The 17,667-nt window shown below is 44.1% G+C and overlaps 1 protein-coding gene across 5 annotated transcripts in view; it reads right to left on the bottom strand.

The window, feature by feature from the left end:
- Abcb4 (ATP binding cassette subfamily B member 4) overlaps window positions 1-17,440 on the bottom strand; it is a 61,387-nt gene extending 43,947 nt beyond the window's left edge. For 2 of the 5 annotated variants that reach the window (XM_023717988.1, XM_023717989.1), the window contains exons 1-7: window positions 17,171-17,440; window positions 14,543-14,597; window positions 11,326-11,476; window positions 5,335-5,392; window positions 4,040-4,231; window positions 2,227-2,398; window positions 1,135-1,259 (exon numbers count right to left, since the gene is read on the bottom strand). In XM_023717988.1, coding sequence (XP_023573756.1) covers window positions 1,135-1,259; window positions 2,227-2,398; window positions 4,040-4,231; window positions 5,335-5,392; window positions 11,326-11,476; window positions 14,543-14,597; window positions 17,171-17,232 — 815 coding nt within the window. In that variant the 5' untranslated portion in view covers window positions 17,233-17,440. Of the gene's footprint in view, window positions 1-1,134; window positions 1,260-2,226; window positions 2,399-4,039; window positions 4,232-5,334; window positions 5,393-11,325; window positions 11,477-14,542; window positions 14,598-17,170 lie in introns of those variants that run through there. The other 3 variants (XM_023717991.1, XM_023717990.1, XM_023717992.1) reach the window with 3 other exon arrangements.
- Window positions 17,441-17,667: the final 227 nt, after the last annotated feature.

Genomic DNA, 17,667 nt, shown 5'->3' with positions numbered 1-17,667 from the left:
TCCTCCTCCCAGCTGAGCTGTGCCTGGCCAGCTGCTTATAACACCTGGGCTCCACAGCACTCCCTACTTGGGTGCTCCTCCTCCCAGCTGAGCTGCACCTTGCCAGCTAAGGCCAATCCAGACAGGGTCTGCATGGGCGACCAAGCCTGAGTGCTTGCAGCAGCTGTGTCCATCACACAGGGACAAGGAGCCCAGAGGCAGGTGGATACATTGGCATCACCTTGCTTAGGCAACTTGTGTGGGCTTACTGTGCCTAATCATGCTGACTCCCTGAGGTCCACCTGTTGACGGGTGCAGTCTGTGCAGCAAGCAGCAGCCGGAGAGAGAAAGGAAGACTTAGAGAACCAGAGATGCATGTCCTGAGGGGAATTAAGAAATACAAAGGTAGGAAATAGAATGAAAGGGATGAGGGACCCCTTTGCTTTGAACAGTGGAAATTTTCTTTCAATAACTGTGATCTTGAGGTCTCATAGAACAATAAATGAAGATCACACTTTGCATGGAGTGACATTCAATGAGGGTGTGTTGTTATTTGAGGAGACAAATAATTATTTACATCTAAATCAAGCAGAGGACTTCTCTGTGGATGTGTGCTTGTCTCTGAACTCATCACAACCCACCCATTACATGTGGACAGCTCTACATATGACAGTCACATCACAACAAAAAGCATTTTCAAGGGATAGCTCATGTTCCCCTCTGTGTGCAGGGCCACAGACAGCATACAGACGCCTTCAGGTGCTATTTGCCAGACTGTCTTGGACACTGGGGAGGTGCCCTGGGCTGCAACTAGGGGGTCTCAGCCACTAGGGCTCTCTTTCTTATATTTCAGATCACAGTTAGAAAGAGAGTGAAAGCAATTTGGTAACTGAGCCAAAAATGATTAGTGTCCTTTGAAATGCTATCTGTTTTATTTTAAATAAGATTATTTTTAACACGTTTAAAAATATATCAGCCTGTGGGCATCATCTGACACCAAAGGAGTCACAGAACATAAATGCTGAGAATCCTGTGTTTGAGCCTGACCTTACTGGACAGCCCTCAGCAAGGGGAGAAGTGTGAATGTTGAGAGTTTTAAGCACATACCACGGTGAACAGTGAAAAAGAAAAGGGGGTCCTTTAACTGGTTCTGACCTTTCCAGCATTTTGTTCTGGCCTCCGAAAGCTATCACGGTCCTGATGGCTCCCAAGGCCTCCTCTGCCACAGCACCCGCCTTGGCATACGCAGCCAGCTCCTTGTCACTAAACGCAGAGAGGACCTGAACAGAAGTGAAGTGGTGAGGAGGAGTGTGGGCATGGGAATAGTGCTCAAGACGGTCGGGAAGCTCTTCCCTAAGTCTTGGTGAGCTCTGTGCTTCACCAAATGTCAGAGTCCCATGCAGATGGCACACAGCAGCCCAGAGCTGTGGCCACCTTCACCCCCATGATGGGTGTTCCCAGAGCACCCAAGAAAAGGAAGCCCAGGGTCCTGAGTGGTGCTTCTGGGAATAGGGTCAAAATCCACAGCTACTATTTTTTTTTCAGTTTGTTGTAAGGCAAAACAAAATAAAACTTTGCATTTTGAGATCATTCAGCATGGTTTCTCTTTTGATGTCACAATTTTTAAGTGCTATGAAAGTAATGCTTTCAGATTTGCTCCTGGGTAGTCCACTGAATACAGAGAAAGCTAAAAAGGATCTTTCCAAAGGAAAGTAAAAGGGGAGTTAAAGTAAAAAAGATACAAATCCTTCTCTAGAGAAATTCTCAATCCCCAAAGGAACAAAACTTGCCAGCAGAATTTCTCCGCTCTAAAGTGTTGGCAATAGGAAAGCAGATATGCGCCTTTTGTCATAAGGCAAAACTGGCAGGAGACCTCGTAACTGTCCTGGGTAAAAATCCACAGACAGCACCGAAGCCCCAAAATGCAACTCATGTGTTCATTTGGAGGAATGCTATATTGTAAAGCCGTGTTTCCTCAAATGACATAACTACACAGGCCGCTTAAAGTACTGTGCTAGGTTTACCCAAATAAATAATAGTGCAAAGAAGTCTAGAGCTGAGGTTAAAACTGTGACATTCTGAAGCACATTACAAGCCAATTACTTATTAAAGCTCCACATTAACAATACCCTTCTGCATATGATTTCGCAGACATTTAATGTGGATTTGTACAAATACTGGGCTCTGGAATTAAAATAACTACATGCACATGAGTTAAATAAACAGAAGATGCCAGGTGTCACAGACCTTTGCCCAGACAGCGGTGGACAGTCCCAGCACGGGGCTGATGGCCATGACCACCAGGGTGAGCTTCCAGCCTCTGACGAAACCCACTACAAATCCTGCAAAAAACGTGGCCACTGCTTGAAAGAACATTCCAACCTTGTCACCAATTCCTTCACTGATTTTGGAGATGTCACTAAAAAAGATCACACCTCAGTGGTTACATGCAGAGGTCTTTCCATTAGAAAGGTGAAGCAGATATTTCACAAATACATAGACAACACATAAAACATGTTCACTCTACTTCTAGCCGCTTGCACAGTCCGAGCCTCCAGAGTGGTATGTTCTCCAAAATTCAGGATTAGCTTATGTGCTACGAAGCTAATATAACTGAAGTTGATACTATTAAGTCAGCTAATCCTATTAGAGAAGTGCTGACTTCTTGAACTCATGAATCAATTTGTTTAAAATCAAGAATCAGGAAAGGCTTTGGCATAATACTGGAAACAATCACCTGGAAATATTATTTCCTATTGCAGCTTAAGCATCCCCTGCCTAAAACACTAAAATCTGGGGGCCGGGGAGACGGCTCAGTAGAATAAGCGCCTGCCTGGCAAGCGCAAGGGCCTGAGTTCAATCCCTGGTTCCACCAAAAAATAAATAAATAAATAAAATCTGAAATGCTCCAAAATCTGAAAGCTTTTGAGTACTAAGTTTCAATTTTTTTTTTTTTTTTTGTGGTACCGGGAATTGAACTCAGGACCCTGCGCTTGCCAGGCAAGCATTTATTCTACTGAGCCATCTCCCTGGCCCCCTAGTTTCAGATTTTGAAGCATTTCAGATTTCATATTTTTAGATGAAGAGTGTTCCACTGGTTGGGCTGGCGAGAATATCTCAGCAGTCTAAAGCGCCAGCAGGCAAGCTTAGGCAAGCACAGGGACTGTGGTTTGATCCCTGGCACCACAGGCAACCACGCACCCCAAGGTGGGATAAGCCAGCCCCCCTTCAAAAAAAAGAAAAGAAAAGAAAAGAATGTTTCACTGGTAAAGTCTATTCAAGTATTTTACAATCTGAAAAACTACCTAATTGAGCCACCTCTGCCTCCAGGCTTGTCAGAGAAGGCCCATTTGGCCTCTCCAGGGAGGCCACAGGGAACAGCGCCTGGCTTCAGCCCCTGCTCCTACTCTCACAGTGCCCAGTGGGGTCCTCCAGAAGTGCAGGTCTGATCACAGCACCTTAAAGCAAAACCTTCCAGAGGTTGCCACTCTGCTCAGGGCAAAGGACCAAGTCCTTGCCGAAGCCTAAAAGGTCTTCCTGTTTCGACCTTATCTGCTCACCATGCTCTTGCTAGAACTCCCAACCAGGAATGTTCACCTTGTCTCACTGCCCCTGCTTTGAGCACCAGAGGCAGAGCTGTATGCTGTGTTCCCTGGTCCCTCGAACGGTGCTCAGCGTGGAGCAGGTCCTCAGATGTTTGCTGAGGAAGACCCACCATCTACTAAGCAAGCCTTCCTGTGCATTAATGCAGTCCTTCATTCACCCACCCACCTGTCTTTCCTGAATGCCTTAGCACCTGTCAGGCCTGCAGTGACCCCAGCATGGCTAAGATGTGCTCTGGTCCCCAGTAACCCTGCTGTGGCTAGGAGAGAAAGAGCAGATACGGGAGACACGCGGTGGCAGAGGCTGCAGAGTGTCCCGCAATGGCGGTCAGGGGCTCTTTCTCCAACTATGCCAAGCTCTTAATCCAGTATTGCTTTTGTTTAAAACAACCCTTGAAAATTCTCAAGAATTAGTGCTTCCTTTCTTCACGAAAGCATGACATTAACAGTATACTTACTCCGTTAGCCGTGTATTGAGTTCAGCAATGTCGTTGATGTCAAACCAGCCTATTTCCTGTCGTAGAACAGCATGAAAAAACTTTTGCCTAATTTTCTTAATCTGTCGGCCAGCTGCCAAAGTCCAAAATGAAACCTGTATATAGGCAGCAACCAGAACTCCAGCACCTAATCCTGAATAATAATAGGCGTATCTGGAAAATAGGTAGAAAGGCCTCTTCAAATACCTTGCTTCTTCATCTGTTCCAGGAGAAATTCTCAGTGTTGGAAATTAATCATTTTACTAAACTCATCACAAAGACTGCAGAAGACATTACAAAGGAGTTTTTTCCTTCTTAAATGACAAGAAGATGAACTTCAGGATGGAAAATCTATCTACTTAAACAATCATCCAATGAAAGTAGATAAACTATTGTGGTTAGCAGCAGACTAAAAGTGTGACAATGGTGTACTTTTAACTGATGACACTTTCAAAATGCCATTTAACTTCTCATCCATAATGGGATCTTAAGCCCACCTGTTGTATTATGCTGAGAAAGTTCACTACTGCTTACATAATGCAAATAGAGGAATAAATATGACAAATACATAGTTCTCTGTGTAAGCGTTCCTATATCACTTGCACAGAGAATAAAACACCTCTTCCTACCTGACAGAATCTTAAAATATTTTTAAAATAATATGATAAAAGTCATGAATTCAAACTAATCTGTAAAATATTTTTTAAATAATATGATTAAAGTCATGAATTCAAACTAATCTGGGTAGAAAACTTAACCACATAAATAGAAAATTAGCATTTTTAACAGTATTAAATTGTTTCAGTATTTTCAAATATATTTTAACCTAAGTTTATAAACTGTTTAGGTAGAAAGCTTGCAAGCCTGCTTTAGCAGAGAGACTCATTTCAACCAGCAACATTAAGTGAAATGCAGCCACATAAACATTAGGTTACAGGTTTTGAGGCTCCTGTGGGGAGACCCAAAGGGGAGAAAATATCACGAATAACCCTATTGGGTTAACTGGAAACACTAAAATACACATGGCAAGTCATATAAAAGTATTGGGTCGATATTAAATTTGCTGCCATTAATAACTGCACCCTGGCTAAGGAGGGAAGCATCGTAGTGCTTAAGCCCCCCGAGTAGGGGCCCCGGGCCCAAGAAATACAGTGGCTGACTGTATACAGGGGAAGAGCAAGGGCACCCTCACTATGTTCTTTCAACTCTGTGGTTTGGAACTACCTTCAAATGAAACATTAAAAGTAGCACACCATACATAAATACATGTAAATTACCTAGTCATTTCTTCTTCCAAAATTCTGCCTGGATTTAGCTGTGACAATGAAAAATTCACTAAATAAAAACAAAAGAAAACAAAAACATATTTGAAAAATTGAACTATTAGCAGTCACTGCTAGAATTTGAAAATCTGCTATAAATTTAAGAGTATGAGCTACCGATAGAAGACCTTACAGGCAAGTTTCTCTAGGAAAGCTCTCCTTTCCTTTTTGCACATGCAAGTACACCCTGCGCCTCGCCTGAGATTTAGAGTGTCATGGGCCCAGGGGCCACATGAGCACCCACGTTCTCTCACCCTGGATTTCTGGGTCTTTGCGGCACAGAGGGGCATGGGAGCCACAGAGCGCGCAGAGCAGCAGGGGCAGCTGCCAAGGGCCAGAGCAGAAGCATGAGACGTAAGGAGCGCCTTCTTCTTGGCCTTAAGTACTTTGCAAACATTTGCTTCTGCACGCCTCATGTTTGTATCTGTGTTTCTCTTCCTGCTTTATGACATCAGTGAGAGAAAGGGCAAATCATATCCACTGCTGGGAAGAATAAAGCCAGGAAGATAATTGAGTTCCCCAAAGACAAATCACATCACTGACCACTGCTCAAGGCCTGCGTGCCTGCCTTATTTAATAACATCACTGTATTGTGATATTTTTAAAAGAACATTAATGGGAATGAAATATATTGTATATTAATTTAAGCTAATTAGAGAAAAGGTCAATGTGCATTTCATGGTTCTCTTGCATTAATAATTGCTATTATTGGGGCTGGCGAGATAGTTCAGAGGCATAAGCACATACCAGGCAAGCACAAGGACTGGAGTTTGATCCCCTGTCCTGCATGCTATGCTGGCCCCAGATCCCTGGACAGGCCCTGCCAGCCTGGAACTGCTTGTGGTGGCACTTGCCTGTAATCCCAGCATTCGGGAAGTCGAAATAGGATGATTACTCCAAGCTCAAGACCAGCCTGGGGCTACAAAAATGAGCACGAGACCCCCTGCGTGGTGAGAGCTGTTATTCTGTGCTAGGTGCTGCTCTGAGCACTTTACACGCATTAGCTCATTTACTTTTGAAAACAAACCATGAGGTAGGGCTATTTTCTATTCTTTTATAGAAGATTATTTTTTATTTAGTTTTTTTTTTTTTTTTTTACAGAAGACTACGCTGATACAGAGAGAAATAAAGTAACTTATCCAAAGCTACAGAGCTCCCAAGTCAGCCCCAGAAGTTTGGCTTATGCTCTAATACTATTGCACTGATTGATTTGTTTGAAAATGATTTGGTTTATTTTCTAAAAATTCAAAGTGAAGAAATAAAATGAAACAGGCTATATTTACTGAATTCAAGAAGTAATAGTATAAAAATCACCACAGCGGGAAGGTTATTTCCTATTTCTCTGGTCCTGGCAGAAAAACTTGCCTGTCTTTGTTCATTCATGTGTGTACACAGTGTAAGGACATGCTGAGAATTGTGTATCCTTCTTATCTTTTTCCAAAGGGAGATAAGGTTTTAAGTTTACTCAGAACTTACCTCAGGATTGGTTACCTGGCACCCATTAAAACACCAGCTTTTCCTATTGATGCAAAATGCTTCCGACTGACTTTCAACCAGCTTTCAAGCCCCTGGGGAGGCCTAGCCTTTCCCTTGTTTCCTCAGCAGCTGGGGCAGTTTGGAGCACTGTCTCCTTCCTGAGTGAGTTCTCATGCAGCAGACTCTGGATATACGCTTGGAATTGGAGACCACTGAGCCACTCTTAATCTGCAGCATCTGAAGAACTTACTGTGGGGTTTCTTCCTGATTTAGAAATCAGGTGAAATACTGAACAAACCTTCCTTTCTTTCGACTTATGTCTTGAACTTTCTAATTCTTTCCATACCTAACGCTGTCTTTCTATTAAGAAATAGGGTTCTGTAGGCATTCCGATTTAACTCTTTCCTCCCTTAGTCCCAGGGAAAGAACAGTGATCTAGTTCTACGGCAGTGCCTGGAAGTGCAGAGTTCTGGCTGTCTGAACAAGGGCAGGACAGATGTTGGGGAAAGGGCAGGGACTTTCTCAGAACACTCGAGGGCTCTTCATCTGTAGGACCTACTGCCTCTGATGTTTCAGCTGCAAATACATTCTCCTGGGAGTCATCTGATTTGGTCTTCTCAATGTCATTGAGAGCCCTGAAAAAATACAGATGCCCAGACTCTACCCAAGTGCAATTAAACCAGATCGTAGAACAGAGTCCAGAGTGTCATATTGGTTAAAGGCATCCCGGGTGACCCTAATGTGACAGGAGGGAGGACTCCTACATCCATTGAAGCAACAAAGGAAGGAGGAACTCCTGAGGTGGCCTGTTCATTTCAGAGTTCCCACACAACCCACCCACATGGCAGGTGGAAAAACAGAAGCTCAGACTGGCTGTTACACTTCCAAGTTCTCAGCTAGTTGTCCCCTGATATTTGTTGATTGCTTATGTTCCAGACATTTTTCATAAATCACCTCATATAATTCTATTCATAAATCTACTATTACCTTTCAAATACAGGAGCCATCAGGGTTAGAGATGTTGAGCAACTTAATCAAGGTCACATAGCTGTGCGTGCATGCAGGGCCTGAAGGGACTGCATGCACTAGGGGTCAGGATGGGGAAATGGAGTCCTCACTGTAGTATCTGTGCCTCAAATGAATCAACACCTGCCTTTCTTGATTCTTCCCAGGACTTCTTTTAGCAAACAGAAATATTCAGCAGAAAACAAAGAGCAGTTGTAGGTCAGGCAGCATGGGTACTGCAGACCATTAAAGTAAGCTGGGGTCCAACATGCCTTTCCCCACAACCTCCAGGCAGGGCAGGATATGCAGGGCACAGCAATTTTCTTGCAGAATTTACATTATCGTAGTCCCACAGATATGGCATGAAAGACACCAAGCTCTTGAGCCTCTGCAGAAGAGCTGCTTGCTTGGACTGCCCCTGAAGTTTTGGATCAAATGTTCTGTGCATAGCTTCTATGGGTGCAGATTCGTTGGGCAGCTGTGTTGACAGGGCTGGGCTGTGTTCACAATGGATCATTGTCAGCTCTCTTGCAGTCCAACCCTTTTCTCTCCTAGCATTCCCCTGTCACTTGGCTTCCACTAAGTCTAGTTGTCTCAGAATCTAACAATTGTAAAAACAGACCCTAAATGAACACCTTCTCATTTCAATGAGTTAGCAATTTGTTATCATTGAAAACTCTAAAAGGTTTGCCATCGTTGAGGGCCGCAATTAAGTGCACTATCTGCTCTCAATTGCTATGATTTTTTTTTTACCAAACTCTACAACTCTGAACATATCAAGGAGCATTCTGAGTGTAGGGTTTCCTTGAAAGACTTCATTTTCTCCAAAAAGGGGAGTGGATATTAGAAATTCATAAAATCTGAGAGACTTATCATTTGAAAGCCTCCAAGATAGCCAACATGCATAATGACCTGCCAGGGCCAAAGGCCCTAAACCAAGTATTTAGAATTTGGGAGCTATTGAAATGAAGTTGGCGACTCTCCTAAATTAATCCTTTCAGCAGTTACTTACTCATGCCATTCCCCAGTGAGACCTTGAATTTGGCCCTGGGCATAGCACACAATCCTGGACTGCCTTGACCAGCTTCAAAGCTGTTTGATTGCATAACTAATGGCAAAGAGAAAACAAACACGCTGCTCCAAATTGTAAGCTGTAGATGACTCTGATGTTAGCAAAAACAAAACAGGATTAAGAAAACAGGTCCAAAAGTGAACTGATCTGTGATAAGTGAATCCCACTGTCTTGATCCCTTACAAATTTTAAAACTTGCTATAAAATACATAACTATTTTTAGGTGTGCTATCCAGTAGTGCTAAGTATGCTCAAACTATTGTACAACCAATTTTCTAAGCCTTTTCATTTTGCAAAATTAAAACTTCATGCTAATTAAACAAGAGCTTCCCATATCCCTCTCCTCCAACCCGTTGTAACCACTACTCTACTATCTGTCCCTATGAATTTGACTAAACATCTCATAAAAATGAAGTCATACAGTGTTTGTCTTTTTGTAAACTGGCTTAGTTTACTTGCCACAATGTTTAAAGTTTCATTCAGGTGGTAGTGTGTATCAGAATTTCCTGTCTGTTTATTCCACAGTATCATAGAACACATTTTCTTTATCCATCCATTAATGGATAAAACTGAGTAGAGATCAAGTTTTTATTGATGTGTTCCATTATGAACACTGTCCTGATATATACATCTATCTTTATATACAAAATATATGTTGTATATGTATTATACATAATTAAAATGCAACAGATCTAGCCATTATACAGAGTAAAAGGAAAACAAATAGAAAATTACTGCTTCCATCACTTCCTAAAAAACTTTTCAAAGGAGGCTGTCCTACTCCAACTTCTTTATTCACAGTGTTTTGTGCAGGGTTTGGTCACTTGTCAAATATAAGCAATCTATTTAAAACTCCCCAAAACTTATTTATTGTCCTAGTGAAAACACAGTTATTTATCCTTGAGGAAGTGTACCTGGTTGTGATCGTGGTCAGGAGGTCAGAAAGGCCCTGCGTGGACCTGCCTCGCACTCACAGCAGTGTGACAGTGGACAAGATGATTACTCTCTCCACGCGTTCCTTTCTCTACATACCCTAGGAGTAAGGCCACCTGCCATGGAGAGTTGTTCTTACGAGGGTCAGCGGAAATTGTGTATGCACCGCACTCAGCATAGGACCTAGCACAGGGTAAGCTCAATGAAGGAATTTGATGGCCATTCATAAAATAAAGTTTTCTGCTCAGAGGTCATAGTACTTAAGAACAAATAAACTATGCTTTTGTAGGCACTTGCTGTAACTGTTTCTGTATTTGTAAAAGACATTGATATTTATGTAAACATATTCTATTTTGTTAATAAAACAATCATATTCCCTTTGATAACTACATTTATACTCTGCAAAAACAACTAGATATATAATCTCAAATACTGAACAAAAACTTCTATGAAATTCTTCTAAATGATGGAGCACAGCTGGGCATGGTGGCACACACCTGTGGTCTCATAATCCTGGTCCTTCTAGATGTAGGCAGGAGGGTCATGAGCTTACGACTGGGTGGAGTAAGGAAGGATAACCTGTCTCATAAAACAAACAAGAACAGAACAAAGATGGAGCACATTTTTCTCAATTGTCTTTGCTAAAACAGCTGCCTTTATTATGTTACTTTAATTCTACCAACTGCTCATCAAAGCTTCATTTAGTCTTCCCTAGCCCAGTAACCTCAAGGGTTCATGAGAAACAGAGCTATTGGCTTGGTAGAAACCATAGAAAGTGTCCTTGTTACATGGAATTTGGCTAATAGGAACGTAAGAGCGTCTACTGGATCCCTGCTGCGCGGCGCCACCAGGGCCCCTCTTGTCGGTCTCTGACACCAGGGATTCTTTTGTTGCATCAGTATTTGTAGCCTTCTGGGTGAGCTCCGAAGCACATCACCCTCACACTGAGTCTATTTTCTCTATAATGAATGTTATATCCAGTTCTAGTCAATTTCACAGATCAAAAAAGCAGACAGAAATGGCTATGATTTTTTAAAGTTGAAGGAAGGTGAGACCAAAAAACTGAAAAATAGATTTACAAGCTGTCCACAGCTAAAAAATACTGTCATAATAACTGACATGTCTTGAAACCCATCAGTAATGACGAATGGGACAGCAGAGATGCCACTTACCCTGCTCTCACTGTCCTCGAGTAGAGTAGCTTCCCTACTTGGTTTACATGCAAAGCTTTCTGTAATGTTCCTTTTCCTATATTAACAATCAAATGGCACACATGCATTTCTTGACAGCTAAATGAACATTTGGCAATTCTTCTAATAATTTTGCAATTTCTTTCTTTTGAGTAGAGTCTTCCAGTTGTCTAAACCATTAACAGGAATCTGATAAATATTTAAAATCAATTTCTAACCTTTTACTCAGAGAAATTTCATGGCTTGTAAAGAAAAAAAGGAAATGATTACCTGGAAAGGAGAAATTTCCAGCAGTGTTAACAAATTTATCCGTCATTTGCCCAAACACTATCATCATGAGGGGAAGCCCTGATCCGTGAGCAATGGCCATGACGGTGCCCAGGAGCATGAATGCTTTGTCCTGCCAGTCAGAGTACCGAAACTGAAAGGGAGAACTGGTGTTACAGGAGCTTTTGGATTTTTACTTAAAGTCTGCACCAAATAACAGTTGCAAATGAAGCTGAGGAGGTGGCTTGACAGTCTAAGTGCCTGTCTAGTGAGGGTAAGGACCCAGGTTCGATCCCTGGTACCATATGCCATGCCAGCCACCAAAACTGGGCGTGGTGGCACATGCCTGTAATTCCAGTGCTGAGGAGGCAGAGACAGGAGGATCGCTAGGAGTCTGAACTGCATAGTGAGGTCCTGTATCAGTTAAAAAAAATAGTTTCAAATGAATATACTAGAGTACAATTGTAATCTAAATCATTGACAGATTGATTTCATGATTCTATTTATTTTGTACTCTGTGAAGACATTGATCTAATTCTGCTTATTCAGTGTCTGATTTCTGTGAATGATCATCATGTAGTCAGAAGAGATAAAGGTTTGGTTCCACTAAGAAGTATTGCCTGATCTCTCAGAGATCCTGAGGTAACGAATTAAGAGCAGTAAGGCTAGACCTTAAGTTTACACACCAACACACACACATACCCTTTAAAGCAACATTCAGACTATTTCAGAGAGAGAACTAAAAATAGGAGGCAAACAGATGCTCTGAGTTTTGAGGTTAAATTAGCTTTAAGAGCAGCTCAACAGTGGAGGACAATAAGCTTTTTGCAGTGTTCTGTAGCAGGCTTCAGGAAGGTCCTGCTCTGGAGAAGCTGCTAAAGGCAGTCTGGAGGATTGCAGACCTGAAGGGGGCAGGGATGTGTAGGCTGAGGACAGCAAGTCAACTGGTCCCTGCATGGTAGGGTTAGGTGACAGCCCACAGTGGAATCCCTGCAGGGCACGTCACAAAGTACTGTGAGGGTATAAGAGAGGTGGAGGAGGCCTGGGGTCTGCACCAGGGCAGCTGGGCTCAGTGCTCTCTACGGAGCGTGGCCAGGTGTCGCAGGAAATGGAAGACCCCAGACACCAGCCATGGATCTAAGCTCCAAAACTTCAAATGGCTTTGTAGTCTCTGTTTTCTTATCTTTAATTTTCACCCTTTAGCAGTAGTTTTGATTGACTTTTTATGGATCTTTCTTTTCTCCCTTTCTGCCTGCTGGACTACATCTTGTTTCATTTGTATTTTCATTTTTATTGCTTCCTTTCTACTCTTGTGCCTTACCTTTCTTCTCAAGTTTTTTACTTGCTCCTTTCCCCTGACATGACACCTCTTTGCAGGACAAGGGACAGTTATGTAGTTCTGAGTCATGACAGATGGTGGAGTGACCTCTGGGGGTGGGAGCTGGGCCACACTGGGTTGACGCCTCGCTGGGGCTGAGGTCTGAAGCCTGTGGGGGAGTCTGGCGTATATGCAAACTGCCCTAAACAAGTTCTGGGAGTTCAGTCGGGTCTGGGGGCTAAATGACATCAATCACTAAACACACAGGCCAGCAAAAGAGACATCAGGTCATAGCAAGGGACAGCTCAGAGCGAAGAAAGGGGTCAGGTTATGCTGAGATCAATATTGTGAGCCAGAATGAGATTTGGGAAGTGGAATTGGAGGAGAAGGGAGGGAGAAGAGAGAGAGAAGGGGTTAGAAGAAACAAGTGTGGTGTGTGCAACGACCTGTCTCCAGCAGGACTACAAGCTGCGTGTACAGATTTGTACTAATAACATTATTTTAAGTTTAAAAAAAGAACAAGTGGGGAAGGGTTCCTAAAATTACTACCGAAGATACTAACTTCTCCAAGATTAATTTTAAATGGCTCATAGGGAAGGAGGGAGTGTGTGTGGCCTGTCAGCCACAGTTTGAAGCACAGAGTCAGCACATAGTGTCCTCTTAGGGGATGTTACGTGACTTTGAGGAATTTTAATGTCTTTTATATATTAAATTTTAAAGCTTTTCATATTAATTAAATTTAAGTTTCTAAGCTTGAATTTAAAATTAGGTTAGCAACATCTAAGGAAATCTAAATCTGTTTTCCACAAAATAATGTATTCATAATGTAACAGTTTTATCCTGAGTATCCATCTACTCAGAGGAAGAATATATATTAAGTTTAAACTTAATTTAACCTAAAGTTTTTACATTCAAGTGAAATTTTCTGTGTTTCTACTATATGATGTATAGTTTCATTTTTTATAGAAGACAAGTTAAAAATCTGTGTATTAAGACCAGATTTTATATCACAGGCAATATATTCTCCAAGCACAAGGTTGGAATTGTTTGTCTTTACTGAAACTTTTAAAAAGAGAAACACATAAAATGTGGAGGAGGAGAATGACAGAGCTCTGTGGTAACTGAGACATGTGCGTAATGTGTGAATGTTTGGGGATCTTTGCTTCCATTTTCCCACTGAGCTCAAGTTTCAGCTGATATGCCACAAATTCTACTTCTTTGCTGTCCATAAAGGCTGTCAGTTCGAAACACATCATGTTTATCAAAAGTACGGAAATACTTTCTTGGGCTGCTTCTCTGAGACATATTAAAAATGAAAAGATTAACAGCAATTAAGCCACTAGGAAGAATGCATACAATGTGTTAATTATTGAAACTGTCCTACCAATGTAGTTTGAAAATAAAATAAAATTTTAAAAAATGAAAAGATTGGATTTCTTCCAAAAATATGTTGGGCCACCTTGAGCCAGAAGAAAAGCACTGAGAGAGGTCTTAAGCATAATCAAAATCCCCAGGAGCCATCCCATAGATGACCAGTTTTTCTTGGAAGCCAAACGTGAACATGGATTTCCTGTTTTGAAAGTTTCTGTGGCCCACAGCCCCCTGTACCCGAAAGCCCACTTTAAGGTAAGCATAGGGAGCGCAGTGCCAAGATACACTTTCCAAGACGGGGAGTTTGCAAGATGCTGTGGAAACACTTTCTCTTTGAGCTTCCCTGTGCACCTGGAGCTCTGGCTGAGTCTCAGCTAGCCTGCCCTGCCTCTGGAGAGTGTCCATCATCTGTGACAAGCCAGCCCAGACAGCACAGGCCCATCAGGAAAGTCTGTTGCCATTGCAGCTGCTGAATCAAGTCCTCTTTGAATGGAAGTTAGGATTATTCCCATTTCATATTTCACAGCTTACCAGTGCTAGTGGTGCAATCAAATTCCCTTTCTTCACTTCTTCCCTGTCTTGGTTGCTGTAAAAATAAAATCAATTTAAAACTGTTACAAAATGTTTGGCAGTCAAACACAAACCCAAGTAGCTATGATATTCAAGTATAACATTTTCAGGCATAAAATAATGTGTGTCCACAACACCACATATGCCAGCCATTGCCAGCTAGGAGGGTACTGTCCAAGGTGCTAAGAGGACATCCAGGCATGAGGAAAGGCTGTGCCTGGCAGAGATCCTACAGGGAAAGCAATGTATGCTGGCCGGCACAGTTCTTCTCTTTAAAAGCACAAAGCTAACAGTAGCCCTGCTCCCCTGAAGGATGTGGGAGCTATGTATGGAATTCAATCAGAATTCAACCCCTGCTCCCCACTTCTGCCCATCCACAGAGGCAGCCTCTGCTTATCTCTCACTGCCGTCCTGAGCTTGTCCTGAGCCAGCAGGCAGAGTTGGCATGGGGTGGTCAGTCAGTTTCTGCTCTCAACCCTAGAATGGCTCCTGCTTCTCCCAGAGTAGGTGCCAAGTCCTCTTGCAGGCTGCTACAATGCCACATGTCTTCCTTTTCTTTCTTTCTTTTTCCTTTCTTTCTCTTCACCTTTCTTTCTTCTTTCTTTGTACTAGGAATTGGACCCAGGGGCACTCTATCACTGAGATGCATCCCCAACCTTTATTTTTCAATTCTGAGAGAGGGTCTCACTAAGTTGCCCAGGCAGGACTTGAGCTTGTGACCCTCTTGCCTCAGCCTCCCTTATTACCTTTCTGACCATATGTCTCACTTCCTTCCTGCTTGCTCCTCTCCAGGCACCCTGGTCTCTGCCGCTGTGTGGACACCAAACACGTCCCATCTCAGGGTCTTTGTGTGGTGATCATACCAGAAAGGCTCCCCTCCCACTCCTCTCTCTTCTGTCCTAGTCTTTCTCAGATACTGCCTTCAGAAGAAGACCCAGGCAGGGCTGCAGCCTGTGGTGACAAGTGTGCTAAGCTCTGGGTCCAGCCCAGCACCATGGGGTGTGGGGAGTGCTCAGCAGTCCCAGCCACCCTGCTTCTAAAGGCACAGACCCCGACCTGGTACTCCTCATTTCCTACAAGTATGTTCATGCTTTTCCATACCACATCACTTTCTAAAAGAGGCTTCAGTTCACATAGAATTAACTCCTTCTTATTTATTTAGTATATGCAATATTTGTCTATCCACCCTGCAATAATGTATTGAGAGCAGAGGCTGTTTTGGTTTTGGTTTTTGTCTAAGGTAAACACCTTTGCCCAATAGGTGACACATTTTACTCATGTGACTCTCAAGTTATATTGAATTCTCACTATGTGACTGGGGGAACATAGCCCACTAAGAATGTGCCATCGGCTCGGAAGCGGAGCAGGCACACACCTGCTGCTGAGCTTGGTAGCTCACACTGTGCTTGTAACAGAAGTAGGCTTAGTTTCCCTTGAAGGTAAAATCCTTGGCCTGCTTTTATAAAACTTAACCTCGGATTTAATTTCAGCATCTCTGTTCTTAACTCTCCGTGATTGTCCGTGAACCACTCCACCCGCAGGGACTCTAACCTAAGCGCCTGAGGCCATCCTGGGACGGACATGAGACATATGGTCAGAAAGGTAATAAGGGGGCTGAGACAAGAGGATCACAAGTTCAAGCCCCACCTGGGCAACTTAGTGAGACCCTCTCTCAAAATTGACAGTAACCACGGCGTGGGTTACTGTCGCTGCACGAGGGTGCCGTCTTAGCAGCCTCCAGCTCCATCTCTGCCTGGGGTGGACAGCGGACCCAGTGTCTCCTGGGTGCTGGCACACCTCTTGGGGATACTCTTCTTCACCCTGAACAACCAGGTGGACACAAAAATAGCCACCTCTGCACGGATTCGCAGCAGCAGTTGCCAGCTGATAAATACCACATTTTTCTAATGGAAATAACACCAGCCCTCTGCTTTTCTAATTCTCCATGGCAAATCTAAATTTTCTGTGGAGAACTTCCATGACACTTAGGATAGAACAGTGTCACTGTCCAAATGAGCTCACAGAATATTACAACGTCTTGGCACAAGCATCAGCTTGCTCTCTGTGACCAGGCCTGAGCTCGGGAAGGTTACAGCCATAATGATTTGAGGCTAAAGACAGCCTTTATTCACTCTTCTCACTGTGGAGAGGAGCCACACACCGGGGCTTGGCCAAGCTGCCCCAGCAGCTGAGATTCCCACACCAGAGGAGAATCTCCAGCGGGAGCGCAGGCCAGGTGGCATGCCGCTGTGACTTGCCCATTCCTAGCTGGTGCTTCAGGCTGGGCACTGAGGCCTCAGCAGACACAGAGCGGGTGGAGAACTACCTCCTTGAAGGGAAGGAGGGGAGGAGAAGGGAGGAGAGAGAAAGAGAGGGGAGCAAGAGGCAGGGAGGGAGCAAGGGAAGGGGGCGGGTGCGCTCTGCCAGAGACCTCGGGGTTTCTCTTCAGGCTGAGCAGAGGCTGGCCACCACCGCGGGCGGTGACCCTGGGTTCGACTTGTTCCCAGGTGGACCGAGACCTCTTACACCAATCCAGGAGCCACCGCAGAGGCACCTTACCACCAGCCCTTCCCGGGTTCCCGGGCCCACCTGCCGCTGCGTGGGTTACTGTCGCTGTGCGCGGGGGCCCTTTTCGAGGCCTCCAGCTCCATCTCCGCCCGGGACGGACAGCGGCCCCAGTGTCCCCGCCAAGCGGCCCCGCTGTCCCTGTCGCACGGTTCCCGGCTCCGCTGTCACTGTTCCTGATGCTTGGACCCTGCTGTCCCTGTCCCACTGGCACTGTCCCTGATGCTCTGGCCCCGCTGTCTCTGGCCCGTTCCCCTCTCTGGTCTGTGCACAGCTCCGTCTGTCCCTGCACACCTCGTCCCCTTCGTTTCCGAGGTGAGCAGCCTCTGGCCTGGACTTTGTTCCTGGGCTTGGTCCCGCCCCTACACGCCCGGAGATGCCTCCCCTGCCAATGACTGTCGCATTCCTTAGGTGTCCCTTGGTTTTCACTTTAACCCAGGTGGGGGACAGTGTACCTGTCTGAGGCTTGGCAGTCACAGAAGAGCCTAGGGCCAAGAGAGTGGTCCAGGAGGGACAGGACA

Source organism: Octodon degus, unplaced genomic scaffold, assembly GCF_000260255.1.
Source record: "Octodon degus isolate 3935 unplaced genomic scaffold, OctDeg1.0 scaffold00056, whole genome shotgun sequence".
Taxonomy (NCBI): domain Eukaryota; kingdom Metazoa; phylum Chordata; class Mammalia; order Rodentia; family Octodontidae; genus Octodon; species Octodon degus.
Note: the sequence above shows the minus strand (reverse complement) of the source record. Positions and strands in the feature narration are given on the sequence as shown.